The sequence below is a fragment of the Penicillium solitum genome, assembly GCF_028829755.1.
Source record: "Penicillium solitum strain IBT 25940 chromosome Unknown utg000008l_segment0_segment0, whole genome shotgun sequence".
Lineage (NCBI taxonomy): Eukaryota > Fungi > Ascomycota > Eurotiomycetes > Eurotiales > Aspergillaceae > Penicillium > Penicillium solitum.
This window is the reverse complement of record NW_027072127.1, coordinates 1,506,109-1,523,066: the sequence shown is the minus strand read 5'-3', so window position 1 is coordinate 1,523,066 and position 16,958 is coordinate 1,506,109. Positions and strand designations below refer to the sequence as shown.

The 16,958-nt window shown below is 48.9% G+C and overlaps 9 protein-coding genes across 9 annotated transcripts; 4 read left to right on the top strand and 5 right to left on the bottom strand.

Annotated features, from left to right (window-relative positions):
• Positions 1 to 406: 406 nt before the first annotated feature.
• On the top strand, positions 407 to 1,851 carry N7455_009860 (uncharacterized protein; the record flags this gene model as incomplete). Its single annotated transcript, XM_065606316.1, has 3 exons — positions 407 to 974; positions 1,007 to 1,338; positions 1,384 to 1,851. The coding sequence occupies 3 exons, from the start codon at positions 407 to 409 to the stop codon at positions 1,849 to 1,851; spliced, it is 1,368 nt and encodes a 455-aa protein (XP_065460279.1).
• Positions 1,852 to 2,192: 341 nt separating this feature from the next.
• Positions 2,193 to 3,286, top strand: N7455_009859 (uncharacterized protein; the record flags this gene model as incomplete). The annotated part of the gene is made up of 2 exons (XM_040961736.2): positions 2,193 to 2,544; positions 2,607 to 3,286. The coding sequence occupies 2 exons, from the start codon at positions 2,193 to 2,195 to the stop codon at positions 3,284 to 3,286; spliced, it is 1,032 nt and encodes a 343-aa protein (XP_040807811.2).
• A 572-nt stretch (positions 3,287 to 3,858) lies between these two features.
• Positions 3,859 to 4,939, bottom strand: N7455_009858 (uncharacterized protein; the record flags this gene model as incomplete). The annotated part of the gene is made up of 2 exons (XM_065606315.1): positions 3,859 to 4,742; positions 4,906 to 4,939. 2 exons carry the CDS (start codon positions 4,937 to 4,939, stop codon positions 3,859 to 3,861), a joined length of 918 nt encoding a protein of 305 aa, XP_065460278.1.
• A 182-nt stretch (positions 4,940 to 5,121) lies between these two features.
• Positions 5,122 to 5,367, bottom strand: N7455_009857 (uncharacterized protein; the record flags this gene model as incomplete). Its single annotated transcript, XM_065606314.1, has 1 exon — positions 5,122 to 5,367. The coding sequence occupies one exon, from the start codon at positions 5,365 to 5,367 to the stop codon at positions 5,122 to 5,124; it is 246 nt and encodes an 81-aa protein (XP_065460277.1).
• Positions 5,368 to 6,655: 1,288 nt separating this feature from the next.
• On the top strand, positions 6,656 to 8,400 carry N7455_009856 (cytochrome P450; the record flags this gene model as incomplete). The annotated part of the gene is made up of 3 exons (XM_040961737.2): positions 6,656 to 6,859; positions 6,913 to 7,185; positions 7,246 to 8,400. 3 exons carry the CDS (start codon positions 6,656 to 6,658, stop codon positions 8,398 to 8,400), a joined length of 1,632 nt encoding a protein of 543 aa, XP_040807804.2.
• Positions 8,401 to 8,889: 489 nt separating this feature from the next.
• Positions 8,890 to 10,410, bottom strand: N7455_009855 (uncharacterized protein; the record flags this gene model as incomplete). The annotated part of the gene is made up of 1 exon (XM_040961729.2): positions 8,890 to 10,410. One exon carries the CDS (start codon positions 10,408 to 10,410, stop codon positions 8,890 to 8,892), a length of 1,521 nt encoding a protein of 506 aa, XP_040807829.2.
• A 596-nt stretch (positions 10,411 to 11,006) lies between these two features.
• N7455_009854 (putative C6 transcription factor) lies at positions 11,007 to 13,817 on the bottom strand (the record flags this gene model as incomplete). The annotated part of the gene is made up of 5 exons (XM_065606313.1): positions 11,007 to 12,371; positions 12,442 to 12,740; positions 12,793 to 13,277; positions 13,362 to 13,480; positions 13,665 to 13,817. The coding sequence occupies 5 exons, from the start codon at positions 13,815 to 13,817 to the stop codon at positions 11,007 to 11,009; spliced, it is 2,421 nt and encodes an 806-aa protein (XP_065460276.1).
• A 584-nt stretch (positions 13,818 to 14,401) lies between these two features.
• Positions 14,402 to 15,457, top strand: N7455_009853 (uncharacterized protein; the record flags this gene model as incomplete). The annotated part of the gene is made up of 1 exon (XM_040961719.2): positions 14,402 to 15,457. One exon carries the CDS (start codon positions 14,402 to 14,404, stop codon positions 15,455 to 15,457), a length of 1,056 nt encoding a protein of 351 aa, XP_040807839.2.
• A 133-nt stretch (positions 15,458 to 15,590) lies between these two features.
• Positions 15,591 to 16,934, bottom strand: N7455_009852 (isoaspartyl peptidase/L-asparaginase; the record flags this gene model as incomplete). Its single annotated transcript, XM_040961722.2, has 1 exon — positions 15,591 to 16,934. The coding sequence occupies one exon, from the start codon at positions 16,932 to 16,934 to the stop codon at positions 15,591 to 15,593; it is 1,344 nt and encodes a 447-aa protein (XP_040807826.2).
• Positions 16,935 to 16,958: the final 24 nt, after the last annotated feature.

The following is a 16,958-nucleotide window of genomic DNA, read 5'->3' as shown; positions in this document are numbered from 1 at the left end:
AGTAAACAAACAGGTTAATACCGGAGGTGTCATTGCCTATTTGAGACATCACATGATCATGTCTAACCTTGGAAGGGACAAGCTCATTTCCAAGGTCAATGCCAAGACTTGGCCTCAATGACCACTAACCTTCCAATGGCTCCTAGGCGCTTCCCTACAAAACAACGCAATACATTCAGAGTGGCTAATATGCCCATTCCCAAGCATTGAAAAGGTGAAACCTTCAATGTCGGAACTATCTGCGGAGTAAGAACGGCCTTATCTCCACCCCCAGATCGGCAGCAATCCCACAATCGGACGGCGCCCAGCCCCAAAAGCTATCCCAGCGCGCGTCGCGTTATATTTCATCAACATTCATCTCTTTTATGTAACTTCTTTTCGCTCGACATCTCCACACAATACGGCAATGAGTAAATTGTTCTCATTGGCCATTCGGTCGTTGCGGCCACGTGGATTATGTTTCCGAGTTCATGCTCCTGTCCTTCGTAAGATGCGCATGCCACTGCTTCATCATAACCAACCGCGCCGCGCGTTCACTCTCACCGCACTCACCTCGACGGACACCGATTATGATGATGCTAACAACCGTTTCCTCTATGAGCCTCTTGAGGAAGTCGAAAGATTTGAGAACTACCGACCAGGGGGTTATCACCCCATACAAATCGGAGATCACTTTCACCGTCGATATCGAGTTGTTCATAAGCTAGGACATGGGTCTTATCCAACTACATGGCTGGCCTGCGATAAACAATCCAATAAATATGTTGCCCTGAAAGTCTACATGGTAAACTCGAACCCGAAGGAAGTGGATATTATATCCACTCTCACTCGTCCTCATTATTCTCCAGTCCATCATCCTGGAAAGACAATGGTCCCTTCAATTTTAGATAGGTTCACCATTCATGGTCCAAACGGGAATCATGCCTGCTATGTTACAGCGACGGCGAGGGTTAGCCTCTCCGGTGCGAAAGATGGTTCGTGGATCCGCTTATTCCAGCTTGATTAGCCAGGTCATTAGCTGCGCAACTCGTTCTCGCTGTGGATTATGTGCATGCCAAAGGAATTGTCCATGGAGACATTCACCTAGGCAACATTCTTCTAAAAGTTCCGCCTAATTTTGACCTGCTCTCACTCGACAAATTATATGAGAAATATGGAGCACCGGAGCTAGAGCCAGTTGTCTGTCTAGATGGAAATCCAGATAGCAAGCTTCCTCCTCGTGTCCCATCCCACGCCATCACGCCTATATGGCTAGGGGAAGCAAGTGAGAAAATCACACTTGCAGAAGCCAGGATCTTCCTTATAGACTTCGGTGAAGCCTTCTCACCCTCAAAAGAAGTGAGATACGAATCTCGCACTCCCCTCGTCCTCTGACCCCCCGAGGCACGGTTTGAACCAAAGAAGCCTCTGTCTTTTTCATCGGACATCTGGACTCTCGCCTGTACCATATGGTCTATCATCGCTCAACGGCCGTTGTTTGAAGGATTTCTCGCCACAGATGACGACATGACCTGTGAGCTTGTCGTTACTCTTGGTGTTTTGCCACCTGAATGGTGGAAGAGGTGGAAGGCGCGACAGAATAAATTTACCGAGGATGGTAAGCCAATAAACCGTGCCTATGACTATTTCCGATCTTGGAACGATCGGTTTGAAGATAGCGTGGAAAAGCCCAGGCGAGATAAAGGGATCCCGTCGTTTGATGCAAAGGAGAGAGATGCTATCTTCGACATGCTCCAGCCGATGCTCTCATTCAGACCTGAGGATCGTCCGACTACCAAGCAAATTCTCCAGTCAGAATGGATGGTAAAATGGGCTTTGCCTGAATATGGGAAGATCCAAAATAATATATGAGTTTCTCGAATGAGACTATGACCTTGGAATTATAGGAAGTTTCGGCTGAATAATATATATTTATAACTAATAAATGTCCTCTTAATAATATCTTCACGTTTCCAAGGTTCTTGACAAATAGACAAAGTTTCGCTTATGCGAAGGTTAAATTTCCGAGGAGCTTCATTCCTCCGTTTCGGCTTCGTCCGTCGTATGTCCGTCGTATGTCCGAGACGGCCTATAGATGCACCGAACAGAACACAGCACCCTACGAGCAATATCCCTGCAATATAAATACACGGAATCGTAACCTGAAATAATTTCTATAATTGACGACAGACACTTCAATCACCAAATCCAAAATGGTCTCTCTACCAGACGTCCAGTCCTCAAATGCCCAAATCGCCACCACACTTCCAGCAGGCCTCGTGGCCGTCTTTGTAGGCGCAACAAACGGCATCGGCGAAGCAGCGCTAAAAGAGTTCGCCCGCTCAGCTCGATCACCTCGTGCGTACTTCATCGGTCGCTTACAAGAAGCCGCAGCCCGCATCACAGCCGAATGTCGACAGTTGAACCCGGAGGGACAATTCACCTTCATCAAAGCGGACGTCAGTCTAATTCGGAATGTCGACACGGTATGTCGGGAGATTCAGAGTCAAGAAAAGAGTATCAACATCCTCTTCCTTAGCTGTGGAACTATTCGGTGCGGAGAAGGTAGGATATTCTCACATCCCCCACAAGAAAAAGAAAAATATCGTTGCTCATATTATAAAAAGATACCCCCGAAGGCCTCCATATCATGTCTGCAACTGCATACTACGCCCGTACACGATTCATCAGCAACCTCCTCCCAAATCTCAAACAAGCAGCGGGTCTACGCCGTGTTGTCAGTGTCCTAGCCGGGGGCCACGAGGGCCCCATTGATATAACCGATTTTCAAGGAAAGACGATGTCCATGCTAAAGATACGTGGACACGTTGTGTCCATGACTGATATGGCACTGGAAACACTGGCCGAGCAAGCGCCGGAAGTGACGTTTATTAACGATTACCCCGGTGCTGTCAAGACAGGGATTGGGCGCGAGTCGAATACTCTTCTGACATGGTTCATGACTATCGTGCTTATGATTATCGGGCCTTTGATATATATTCCGATCCGGGAGTCCGGGGAGAGACATCTTTTCTTCGCGACGAGTGCAAAGTATCCTCCCCGTGTCCGTTCCGATGCCGCGGCAGAAGCTTCTTCTGGCGTGCCTTTATCGGAGGGGGTTGAAATTGCCAGTGGGACGGATGGCAATGTTGGGAGTGGGGTTTACAGTATTCATTGGAAAGGGGAGCATGCTGGTCCTAAGGTTGTGAAGTTGTTAGCTGAACTTCGCGAGCAGGGGATGGCGCAGAAGGTTTGGAAGCATACGGTTGGGGAGTTTGATAGGATTGTAGGGTCAACGGATGTCTGAGTCGGAGGCTACCTTTTGGTGATGCTGTCGAGTATCGATTGGGAGCGGGTGCGGTATTGACAGATGGATTTCCATTCTTCGTCGTGTGATATTGCGGGTATGCGAGGTAGCGCTTCCAGTAAATGATATATTCTTTTTCGTGTTTAGACAGTCATTCGTGAAATCAGCTTCCACCGTAATCATTAATTCATTTATTTCGGGCCTTAATAGTATACATGTAATCGTACCCAATCTGAATAGGCAATATGTTCTTCCAGGGCGGGCCTAGTTCATTACAATCACCGAAAGGTACATCCATTGATTCACTTTGGCATTCACCCCACAACACACACCATGTACGACGAGCTATTGTATAGCTGGAAGATTCTTTGTCCATGTCGTGATATACACCCCTTCTGGCATAGATCGAAGGCTCGCGAGAGCCAATGCCATGATCATAAGTCGGGACACAATGTAGATCAAGTTGGTGGCATACAGAATGGTCAAGTTCGCCCATCTTGGAACCCAGGCTCGACGGGGAAACACATTAGTCTTTGCGCTATCGATCGGACTTTTTGGACCTTCTTCGTTCATCAATTCGACCAGCAAGCTGAATCGAGATGGAAATTTCTCCGGCAGCTCGATTGAATTGCTTTTCTCAAAGTTGTTCCTTTTTCTTTTTGAATAAACTTGAGCATCTCTGGACTAAGTGAAGATTCAGTGCCGGTGGAAAAAATATCTTTGTATAAACGCCGAGCGTCGTCGCCTTCCAAGCTGGGATTGTTGTAAATGCTTTCCAGGGCAATCATTGCCTCCGAGGTGGCAACGGTATCATGATAGAACCATGAAAATTCCCGCAGAACATCGAGGCAATTGCGCATGAATTCCCGCGGGTCACCATCCTGAGCGGTGAATTGTGCTAGCAGAATGGTGATCAAACAGAGTCCAGGGACTACAATCGACATGATAGTTGCGATTCTCCAAAGGAGCTTCTCCACATCAGAAGGGAACTCGAAACTCCATGCAATGATATGAATACAGCCAAATATCGCAGATAGCACAGCCAACATAATGATTGTTGCGTGCCATTTATCTGATTTGGCTAGAGGAATGTTGTCATCCTTGATGCGGTCGACTGGCTCAGAACCTTTTTTTCCCCTCGAGTTTGAAAGGACGTCCCAAAAGTTATCATATGTTCTATCGAAATGGGGCATCTTGGAACCTTCTCGTTTTGCAACCTTTATTGGCATACCAACACCTTGAGGCTTGTACCAGTAGGTGATATAAACGACAATACCGCAGACCGCGAGACCCAAGGTGAGGGTTTCAAATTGAGAGAAGGGCAGGCCCCGGATCTTTCGAGTGATAAGGGAGAAAATGAGCCAGCATATTTGCAGAATAGCAAGTACCTTGGCGAAATAATCCTGTTTGCCTTTGTCTTTGATGTCGTCTTCGTAAGTGTAGCTGCCCGTATACGCTAAGTTCTCTAGATGAAATCGACATTTTAGCTCCACCACCCTAATGCACAACTGAATTATTATACGATTAAAAGAAATTCTCGTACAAAGAAAAGGCGTCAAATCGAGAGACTCACAAGACTGTGTCGTATGCGGGATTAAAACAATAAGGAATAATTTTACCCGCGGCCGCAAAGAGGATACAATTGGGTGTCATGAGAAATATGGTTTTCTATCTCCAATGAACGCTTTTCGTTATTTTTGACACGATCTGTTGTTGCTCTATCGAACTGCTAGTATACCTATTGGGTGTTGCTGCAATTTGTCCGTCCCTTCTCTTGGCAAGTAGGTACCTAGTGATTTGTATCTTGGACAAAGATTTACAGTGAGGTTTTTCGTTTATAGGCAACGTTTATGGGCTCTGTTATTTGTTGCTGTTCCCGCAATCACGGCGGATTTTCGAAGATCGAAGCCTTCCACGGTGATTTCTTCGAGAAGAACCTGATCCTTTGCCACAGCCACTCCGACCCATGATTTCCGACACCGGATTTCTGGCTCTCCATTTGTCACTTGCCAATTTGACCATCTTGGGTAATTCTTCGGGTAATTGGAGTTTGCCAGGAAGAAGATATTGTCGAATGTCATATTGCAGGTCTGGGTCGAGTTTGACAACAAATATAATGGATCGTTCTTTTTGGGAACGGGGTTTGAAGTGCCTCTCAAGCTCAGTTTCAATGGCACAGAGGTATGACTGAAACCCACGTAGGCCTTGGAAGGGTCTCTGATGGGCATATGTGTACATTTCCATCAAATCAATTTCGTCAATGTCCAATAGGGTCAAGGTCCAACCCTCAAAAGCTTTCCATGTCTTTAGTCTTTCATATTATTTCGGTAATGCTCACTCTGCAAGTTGATTCCATTTCTTGCCATATGTATCACAAAGACGATTTGTAGCCATAATCAGATTCATCTCATCGGTTATGCCTGCGTATTGAGGAAGACTGAACTTGTCGGAAAGTTAAGCGAGCCAAGTCCATCATCACACGATATCGAAATCAGAGATGAAATGTTCAAACGACTATGCCCCGACATGACCATCGCTCTCTGAAGAGTCCATTCTGTTCTCGAGCATAAATGATAATGGATAATGACCAGGTGGGACCTCGGTAGGGAGGAACCATGGAATTGCTGGGGGGAATCCGCTTGTATCCATGGATCGGCCCCGGGGGCATCGGGCCGATCTACATAACGACATAATCATAACACCGGGTTGGGCATGCCTCCTTGGAGATCTAATGCAAGCTGACACTCAAATAATGTAAATTTATACATTTATGCAACTTGACAAAATTTCCCGGTTATTTATTATATGTCGATGTATAATTTGCCATGTCATGGAAGATGGGGTCTGTTCGCGGATCCAGTATGGCTTAATCCGGTATTGATTGCAAGGGGTTAAGTTTGAATCCCTTACTCCGAACTAAGAGATCATGAAAAACATTCTCCTCGAATCCACCGAAATTCTCCTTTGTGTTAGAACCTTACAATTGTTCAAATCTTGTTATTGGGTTTGAGTTTTATCTGTTTGCACCCTTAGAACCTGTGTCATCCCTTGCGGCTTTTTTTCCGAATCAAACTCTTCTCGCATCTGCAAAAGTCATCCACATTCTTTCCATTGTGCATTGCTGTCTCTGAGACTGAACGAAGTACTCTGTAAAGGATACAGATCCATTGAGCCAACGAGAGCCAAGCACTTTGTCATATCATCAACACCCCACACGGAGCTCCTACTCGTCCTAGTACTGGGGAACTAAGCAAAATCGAGACAGTCTGATACCCAGAAAAGTCTTGTCTGTTATTCTCTGCTCTATGTGAGATTCGAGCTGTCAAATTACAATATCTATTTCCCCGGTTCCTCCAGAAAACCCTAGCAATGGGATATATCAGTGACAACTTCACCATTCTCTATGTTGGCCTCGCCGCGGGGATATACCTCAAGCCAGAGTATGCTATTTTCAATTCCAACATTGTGACAGGCGCTGTCCTTTTCGGTATCATTACTGTGTCAAGGATTGTTTATCGACTTGTGTTGTATCCCGATTATTTTACTCCCTTGAAACACATTTATTCACCTGCGGTAGGCTATTCATCATTACTACGGGTCCGATAAATGTGCCTAATAATATCTAGGAACGACACTGGCTCAGGGGCAATTCGACAGGTTTCCTGCTTGAGACTCCCTATCCGAAGCTACGGGAGTCGGTGAAGAAGAGCCCAGATCAAGGTCTCATCCGGTACTATATGATTGCAAACCTCGAAAGAGTGGCTGTAACAAACCCAAAAGCATTGGGCGAGGTGCTTGTTACGAAAGTTTACGACTTTCAAAAACACGAATTGGTTCGGCAAGCTTTGCGGCGCATTACAGGTGATGGCATCCTATTTGCCGAAGGTGAAGAGCATAAGGTAAATTTGACCCTTAAGCTGCCACTCTGCATAGATTCAAACTCACAATATCTCCACCAGTCGCAACGCAAGAATCTCCTGCCAGCCTTTTCCTATCGCCATATCAAGAACCTCTATCCAGTCTTTTGGGACAAGAGTATAGAAATGGTCAAGATGATTGAGAAAGACCTACAGAGCAGAAAGGCCAGTGGTAATAATGACAATACAGTCCAGATCAGTAACTGGGCTAGTCGAGCAAGCTTGGATATCATCGGCGTTGCCGGGATGGACCACGACTTCGACTCTCTCCGTGATCCTAATAACAATCTCAACCAATCCTACCGCAAACTCACGTCATCGCTACCCCTGATCATGAGAATCCTTTTCGTCGTAAGTCTGCTATTCGGAAACCCAGCATGGATCCACTCATTACCGACGAAACGCAACAAAGATGTCAAGGAGAGTAGCAAGGTCATCCGCAACGTCGCACGACAGATGATCCGACAGAAGAAGGCAAAATTGGAAGACCCCAATTCCGAAACCGGCATTGACATTATCTCCGTTGCACTCACCAGCGGCACCTTCGACGAAGAGAACCTCGTCGACCAATCCATGACCTTCCTAGGCGCAGGCCACGAGACAACCGCATCAGCACTACAGTGGGCCGTTTACGCACTCTGCAAAAACCCCAACGTCCAAACTCGTCTGCGGGATGAAATCCGCGCTAATCTTCCCTCCGCGGACGATCCGACTCCAATCTCCGCAGCCGCGATCGATAATCTGCCATACCTACATGCAGTGTGCAACGAGGTCCTCCGTTTCCACCCCTCTGTGCCGACAACCAGCCGCGTGGCGGTTCGTGATACAAGTATTGTCGGTACACATGTTCCCAAGGGTACCACGCTCACGATGTCTCCACAACTTATCAACAGACTCGAAGAGCTGTGGGGATCAGACGCGAACGAATTCAATCCGGACCGCTTTATGGGTCCAGGTAAGGCTAATACTGGCGGTGCGGTTAGTAATTATGCCTTTTTGAGTTTCATGCATGGTCCACGTGCATGCATTGGACAGGGCTTTGCGAAGGCGGAGCTTGCTTGCTTGATTGCTGCTACTGTCGGTCGGTTTCACATGGAGCTCAAGTTTCCTGATGCCAAGTTAGAGATTCGGGAGGGGGCTACTATTGCACCTAAAGACGGAGTACTTGCCTTGCTTACGCCGTTGGAGGGGTGGTAGATCTTAATCAGATGTGTCCTTTGGTTATGCGTGGTATTTGCGGTATATACTGCTGGTCTTTTGTGTGGTTTTGTGTTAATGCCGTTCAAGGCAAGCTATCGGAGTGACGTAGTAGATACTGTGCTCGACAGTTGATTTACACGGATATATATTCATTAGTGATCGTTGGGAATACTATACACTCCTCGACCTCTGCAATAATGTCTGGGCTTCACTTTCCGTTTTAGTGCTCAACCCTTGCCGGTTTTTGCTCACTGAGAAATAAACAACCGATCCCATTCACGGCGCTGCCTGAATAGCCTGACTCAACCAAACCCATTGCGACCTGACCTCGGGAGACCAGCTGACGAGATAGTATCCTGTCACAACCCTTCCTTGTTGTTCATAGCCAGTTCTTTAGTCAACAAAAAACCGCCAAAGCTCCAGATGCCAGCTGTTTGCTAATTGCGTGGTGGGTTGTTTGGTTTCCATTTTGACTCGTTGGTGCCACTAAGCTGATAACATCACGGTTGTCCATTTTCCGTTGATGACATCGGCACCTTTGGCAACCTCCTCGGGGGTGCAAGGTCGATGATACGATAAATTGAACTTGCTCTGATCCACAGGATTGAAATGCATCAGATCAATACGAGCTGCGCGCGGAATCACGTCACTAGGTGTCAAACCAGCAGACTCCTGTTTGATAACGTATTCCATCACAGCGAGGTAATGATCCGATGTCCAGAGACCTTCTCGTCGCGGGAAGTCACGCAATAGGCGTACTGCCTCCCGGCGCGTATGCCAGTCGCGGCATTTAGAGGCAACGAAATATAATATTTGTAGAAGCATGGGTTTAGTGGAGAACATGGAAGCTTGCTCTGTCAAGCTCAAGTAAAGTGCCGCCAACTCGTTCATGCGCTGGAAGAGGGGCAAAGAGGAATCGTGAGCCATCTCGTCCAGCGGGTTTCTAAGAGCATCAAGTATGGTATCACAGCACATAGTCCATAGCTCGACCAGTATAATCGGGCCCCGGTCTTGTAGTGATAAAGTATCCCTATGTGTCGAGATGAAAGCATTGAACTCGCTCTTCCAGTTCATTAATCTCTCCTCGGCCGTCTTTTCCACGTTATTCTGATAGAGTAGATCGGCAAGGGCGGCGTTCAACCCCGGTAGACTGGATCCTACGCGGCGTTCGAGTCCCTGTGGATAATTCGCCCTGATAGCTGCCCCAATGATGATCACATAATCAATTTCAGACACCCCCGAATGCCCATGGACAGGTCGGCATACGGTAATCGCCTGCCAGAGCGGTAGATCATCCGCTTCTGCATCTACATCATTCAGTGCTTGAGAGAATGTAAGCCGGTGTAGCTGAAGCTCTGAAAATGTGCGCATTAAGACCGGTCCTGAGGGATTCCCGTCAAAATTGACCTTCTGCCATTCCATAAGCACATTATAACCAGACCGTAGGTGCGAGATCACGGCCTTAACGTCGCCCTGGAAGAGAGCCAGCGACACTAGCATAATACACGAAACAAGAACGGCCTCTCTATGCGCGCTGCTTGTCGTATATGTATATCCCTCCGTTAGTCTCTGCCGCAGAGAAACAAGGGCCTTAGTGCACTGCGCTAGCGTGAAAGACGGGATTTTATTTGCCCTAGGCTTAGCCTTAACCAGGGATTTCGATTTGAAAGAGTCGGTTTCTTGCATAAATTGCCAATGCATAGAACTCAAAGCAATGGCTGCATGTTGCACAGCAGGTTCCTCCGAGGCGACCTGGTGAACGACTCGCTGCCAGAAGTCATCGACCATATATCCGGTGCATTTTGTAGAAGTATGTGTCTTGAATAAATCGAAGTACCATCGTTCGGCGCGTGAAAGATCCACTTGACTTGGATCGAGTAGCCGTCGTGCAACGAAATAACCGGGGGCTGAATGGGGGGCTGAATGGGGGGCTGAGTAGGGGGCCGTGTTTGGGGCCGCGTTTGGGGCCGCGTTTGGGGCCGGGCTGATGACCTGTCTGTCTCGCATTGCGCGTTTACGTCGGTCCGGAGTCTCCACGTATTCGCATACTCGGCCCGTATTGGTGCATTTTAGACATGAGGGGTACGTTTCATCGCACTTTTTGCGCCGAATTCTGGAAAGTGATATATTAGTTACCGGAGACCTCGTTAGTAGCCCACGTGTTAGCTTACTTACTTGCACGCTTGGCAGCCAGAGCGAACCTTTGGATGGCTTGCCCTCGTTCTTCTAGTATTTGTTTCTTCAATCATCTTAATCTCGGGAGGCTCAATTGCCTTACCGGAACCCATGAGGTGCTAGCCGTGATCCATCTGGTTTTGCTTGGCTTCAATGTTGAATAGGAGTTGCGCTCACCGCCTTAGTTTCAAGCTTCCACGCTTCCAAGGTTCACCCAGAACATATTTCATAAGCAAGTGCCCAGGTGACGCATTGCACCCGTGGACCCTCTATGAATCTCATCTCGTTTCAAGGTTGACTTGCATAAGTTATGTAGTTAAGGTTATTTTTAATTATTTCGTTTACATAATCCATGTCGACATCCGTGGATATAGTATACCGACGTCTAGCAGACCTTGACTTTCCCGAATGATAACCACAGGCAATATTCAATAATCATCCAAGAGCCTCATCATTTGATGACTCTGATGGAACCAACTTCCCAACTGGACCCCTGGAGTATCCAGCTCCATGGTGAAGTCATCAGGTATCTGCCGTTGCATCGTCGAGATGGTCGCTCTTGGCTGAAAGCTCAATGCTTGGTTCGTAACTTGTTGCCCTTGGTCCTCCGTTGTTCCAGCAGAAGAAGCTGCTGCAGGCGTTTGGACCCCATCTACTGACCAAGTCTCCGGTGCCGTGAGTAACCCAGGGGAGTGTGGATCAGCATCAAACCAAACAGCGTTGCCTTTCAGGTACATGTCCATGTCGAGGTCGGTAAAGGGATCGCTAGGCACGTCCCCTGATTGCCCTTTCGCTTTGGCCTCGACGTACTTCGCGGCAACGTCATACAGGGCCTTCAAAATTCGTAGTTGTTTACTGCAGGCGGAATAGCGAGGGGATTGTGCCATCGACTGCAAACTGTCAACCAATTGTCGTAGCCGATCCAAGTCAGATGAGTTGGACGTCTCGATGATGCTGCAGAACAGGATTAAAAATGGCATGAATGGCGCTAACAGGATGATTTCGTTGACCCATATGTCTAGATTGGGAGACCACAACACCGCGTCTGCGAGCATGCTGATGCACACTTCGATCTCTTTGAGCGTGGCTCTTGCAGCTGAGATACATTGTGGACAAGGCGTCAAGCTAGAAGATTGTCCCGATGGAATCCCTCTATAGATGGAGGCCAAGATAGAGTACTCGATAGCTCTGTTGGCATGTATGATGAATCTACTCGGCCCAGGATGTACCACATGGCTAGTCCACTGATTTGGCCGTTTCTGCACCCCAAAATTAGCCCGAGAGTAAAAGGAGGGACCAAACTTTGTCTCCATGCCCGCGGCCATGCATAGAAAAATTGGAAGGGAATGGCTTACATAGAACTCCACTCTTGAAGCCATTATTCTCTCGAGTTCAGCAGCTAAGGCTCTGGTCCGAGACTCTCGAAGGGAGGGAGGCTGTGACAGCGCACTCGGGCTATATATATTGTCATACACTCGCCCGTAGAGGCTAGCCACCTCGATCCAGTCAGGTAGCCTGTTATGTAGCAGGGAAGTCATCTTGCGGTCGAGGAGCAGTCGCGGCACTGTGATGTCATGGTCTCTGATAGTGGAGGACCTACCGAGACGTAGCGACACTGCCTTTTCAAGGGCATAGAGCCCCCAGAACAGTCGCATCCCCCGCTGTGATTCTTCTGTGGGCTCGGTTGCCATAACAAGCTTGTTATGCAACCCAAGGGCCTGAGCCATTAGTGAAGCTCTAGAAATAAACGTCCACGCCGCGAAGGGTTTGCCATGTTTGAGGCAGTAAATAGTCTGTTTGATTTGCATTGGGAATCAGAGTTGCCATAAACAAATACAGTAAAGATTTAAGGGATGAACATACAGCCATATACATGGCACACACCGAGACTATATTCGTAGTGATGTGGAAGGGGAGGTTGGATAGGATCGTTTCGAGGCTGTCGCTGCAGATGAGTGCTTGTGCTTCATACTCCTGCTTGACTGCATCTTCTCCAGTGACACTCGAGCACTCGGTGAAGAGCAATTCAAGTCCATAGTGGACAATTATCAGCTCCGTATCCGTTACTGGTCCGGGCGAGCAGGCCTTGATGACGTATTGGGTAAAGTCGCCCAGAGATCCAAACTCGAAAGGCCAATAGACCTGATTGGGCGACCGCTCTTCTGAACAGTTAGTTAAAAGGCGCAAGTTAAACAACAAATAGAGCGTACGAACCATGTGCGATCCGTAAGCATGCCAGGATTCGGTTCATGGAAGGCATAGGCAGATCCCTGGAACTAAGACCTGGGGGAAGCGCTTTCGAGAATGGAGGTGAACCTTCCAGCGTCTCATTCTGCTGCTTCTGAACGTTGACCGTGCTCCGCAGGGCATCCAGTACCGAGGTCATATCGGCGGCGACGTTCGAGTATGGGTCATTCGCCACGACAGTTTGGAGAAATTTAGTTGCGAAGATGACATGGGCGAATAGCGTTGATTCGATGCCTCCAGCTTCCGCTAAAGGCTGGTGGTGGTCCCTAACCCCTGTTTTGTTATCGCTGGCAGCGACTCGCGACTCACTCGACCGAAGCGAGGAATGTAATGGGGGTTGCAATCCAGCTGAAGTCGCAAGGCCACTGGTACTGGACCGCTCATGACTTAGATGTCTCATCATCTCGCTGAGGTCGTCAATTTTGTTCGAAATGTGCTCCATTCTACTCTCGCTGATGTTGCAAATTGGTGATTTAGTGACTCGATATATAAACTTGAGTATAAGCCCCAGAGTTGGATTTGCGGTACAAACTTACTATACACTCGAGATGAGGACCCGTTGGCGCTTTTCCTTGGCTTTCTGGCCCAGCTGGTAGGTACACTGGGATGCCCTCTTAATGCATTGCGAACATGGGTTAACGCGATCACATTTGGTCTGTCAGACAAAAGGAGTCAGCAGCAAGTTCACCGTGCTGGACCTCTCTGGGTAAAGTCTCTGCTGTACCACCAGCTAATTGTAGAAGACACACCTTTCGCCTACGGCAACGATCACACTACAGCTATGGTCAGCCTTCAAACACTGCGAGATTGGATATGATAAAAGCAACGGGGGGCCGTACAGCCACCTTCTCGGTTGCCACAATCTCGTTCCCCTCACGACCGTTCCATTGTGAAAGTAGGTCCTCTTCTAGCACACAGCCCTGAGTATCATCTTCTTCCCTTGGCGCTTGGTCTGTGGGGCTACTCCCGCTGTCGGCAGAGGTGCGTGACATCAATGCAAAAAGGTCCGTAAGGACCGCCAAAGTGATACCGGAAGATAGGTCAGAAGCCGAACCCTAGCGTTTTGATTTGAAAATACGGAGCCATGAGGAGAACTGCCCGACCAGAGTGCTGGAAAGTGCGAAGAGAAATGGCTGAGTCTTCACGGATGCGCGGAACGCCAAGAGGCCGAAGCCCGCATGGACAGCCTCTGCAGCCACCCGTGGACCCCCCGGACTGCGGAGTCTTGGCGTCCGTTCTATCAACATTCATCGCTTCATACTATCATGGAACCCTACACTTTTCTGCTATTAGTTTCGCCTCGTCGGGTCCATGATTCCCACATGAGGGATTTATATCCTGCGGGGTCCTGAATGGTAAGATATATGAATCGCGGATTCCCAGCTGGCAATGGAAAGTCTTTCTGGTAGCTAGTGTTCCGGCATATCAAGTTATCCTAGCAGGTCGTTGACCGACTCCTCCCTCTTTCCGTCCAAAGTTCCTCTCTTTCGGTGAGTAAATTTTCTTTCTGCTCTTTTCAAATTTCCCTGTACTTCAATCCTAATCGAGCCAGTTCCACCCAACATTAGGAACAGCCATGAAGTATCGCGGCGTTGTTTATGACGCCGGACTGAGGTTCGGAGACCAGGGATTTTCAGTCGAACCCTTCGATCCCATCCTGGTAGAATATGACATGCGCGTCATCGCCAACGACATGCACGCCAATGCTGTACGGATCGAGGGAGAGGAGATCCATCGACTGGAATGTGCTGCACGGGCTGCTCACTCGATGGGACTCACAGTATTCTTTAACCCGTGGAAGATGAATGAAGATGTCGACGGGACGCGCGCCTATTTCGAAGGCGCCGCGGAGACGGCAGAGCGAATGCGGAACGAAGGTGTCAATGTTGTTTTTGTTGCCGGCTGCGAGTACACGATCTTCAGCAAAGGGGTCTTTCCTGGTGAATCTTTCAATGAGCGTGCAATGTGGCTCGGCGCTCAATTCACTAGCGGCCATATGACGAAAGATGTTCCCCAGATCTTACGTGAGAAGTCCGTGGAATTAAACAAAGCCTTACGGTCATTCGTGAAGGTTATTCGCGCCAGGTTTGGTGGACCGCTGACATATTCGGCTGGCACCTGGGAACTGGTAGACTGGGCCATCTTCGATATCGTCGGTATCGACTATTATCGCCGAGGGGAGACTGGAGAGGAATATGTTGCTGGTCTCGAGCGTCATAGGTTCGGCAAGCCTCTTGCCGTTATGGAAGTTGGTTGCTGCGCCTATGAAGGAGCTGCTGACCGCGGTGATGGCGGATTCATGCTTTTGAAGAGCACGAATCCAGATGGGAGCGGTGTTTTCGAAGGCGGGGTCGTCCCAACTCGGAGCGAACGGGAGCAGGCCGATTATCTCGGCACACAGCTCAATCTCCTCGCTGCTGCGGACGTTCATGCGGTCTTTGTCTATGTGTTTTCATTCCCGTGCATGCGGAGGGGGGAAGGACCAAGTGACCTTGACATGATGTGTTTCTCATTGGTTAAATACTTCCGGAATGGGGACCCAAGGTCGAATGCTATGCCGCCCTGGACACCTAAGGAATCTTTCCACCGGGTTGCCGACTTCTTTCTGTCCATGCTGCATCTGCAGATATAGTGTTCAATCACACCCCGTGTGAGACTATTTGATAATGTCACGAGTTTTTTACAACTAATACAAGACAAAATATTCAACCGCCAATCTTCCCGTATACTATAGTTCTATAGCAAATTGACATATGCTTCCTATTCTATTGGTATTGCTCTCGGAAGACCATAATCCTCTCAACTTCGTTGCCAGCAGCATCCTCCTCTGCCCAAGCACGCCACATACCACCACAATTGAAGTCGAATACAACCTTGCCCCGATGTAGTTTGACATCTGATGCCCTGTTCACAGGAGAAAGCTCTGCCTCTATACCGATAATACCTCCTTCACCCTCACCAGTCTTTTTCCATCTGGAGCCGGCCGAACATTGAAGTTCACCACCAGGCCCAGTAACAGCTGTCACTGCATCTGCAAGGCCAGAGGGGAACCTGCCTGGCGATGAAAACCGTAGCATTGCAGCAACCGTGCGCGCAGCCGCGACCCGAAGGAACGAGTCTCCATTCCCAGTCCCAGAGACCGCGATGGCCCGCCGGCTAGAGTATTGAGCAGATGGTTGATAAGAATGACAGGCCTTCTCGGATCTCAAGTCCAGCTGCTGGGAGGAAGCATCACCCGAAAGGGGCGAGTAACTAGGTAAAGGCTGATCTCGCAAGAACGACGGCATGCAATCCCCGAGCCAATTCCCCGCGTCGCGTAGCAAGCCACCCACATAGGAATCTTCCGGCACTGCCTCACCACCACCCGAGACAATTTCATCCCAAGCCTCGGCCCAGAACCCAGCTCCCAGGGTAGGCGTATCACCAATCCTCCCAGGCAACTTATTCGTCAAACCACCAGTACTAGTAGCAACAGCCAGATTCCCCCACTGATCAAGACAAACACACCCCACAGTCCCCTGAGTTAGAAAGATAGGCTCCTCCTCCCCCCTCAAACCCCTCACATGCTCATCCCACCTCTTCTGCGTGAAGAACCACTCATCAGAGCAAAACTCCAATCCCCAATCCCGAGCAAGAGTCTCCACATACGGAGCAACGAGCTGGGAATGCATACTCCCTCCGTCATCTACAGGAGAACCATCAGCGGCGACACCCGATCTGAGAAGCGACTCGCGCGCGAGACGGATCGGGTGACGCACGTTACGGAGGCCCATCACGCCTGCTCCGCGTTTGATTGCGCCTGGCTGTGTTTTATCAGGGTGAACGGATGTCACCATTACGGAGGCTTCCATTTCGATTGTGCCGGCTGTTGTGAAGACGCTGCCGCGGCCGCAGTTGAAGAGAGGATCGTCTTCGAGGAGGGAGACGGCGTGGACCGCTGCGTCTAGGGCTGTGCTGCCATTTTTGAGGAGGGCGTATGTTGAACGGAGATAGGATTGGAGGGAGGCGTGGTGGGCGGCATAGAGGTCTGGGGGGAGTTTGGAGCGTTGGATGTTGCCAGCGCCGCCGTGGATGATCAGGGTTGGTTTGAATGATGCTGGTTTCGCCATTTTGCCTGGTATCTAGGTAATTGG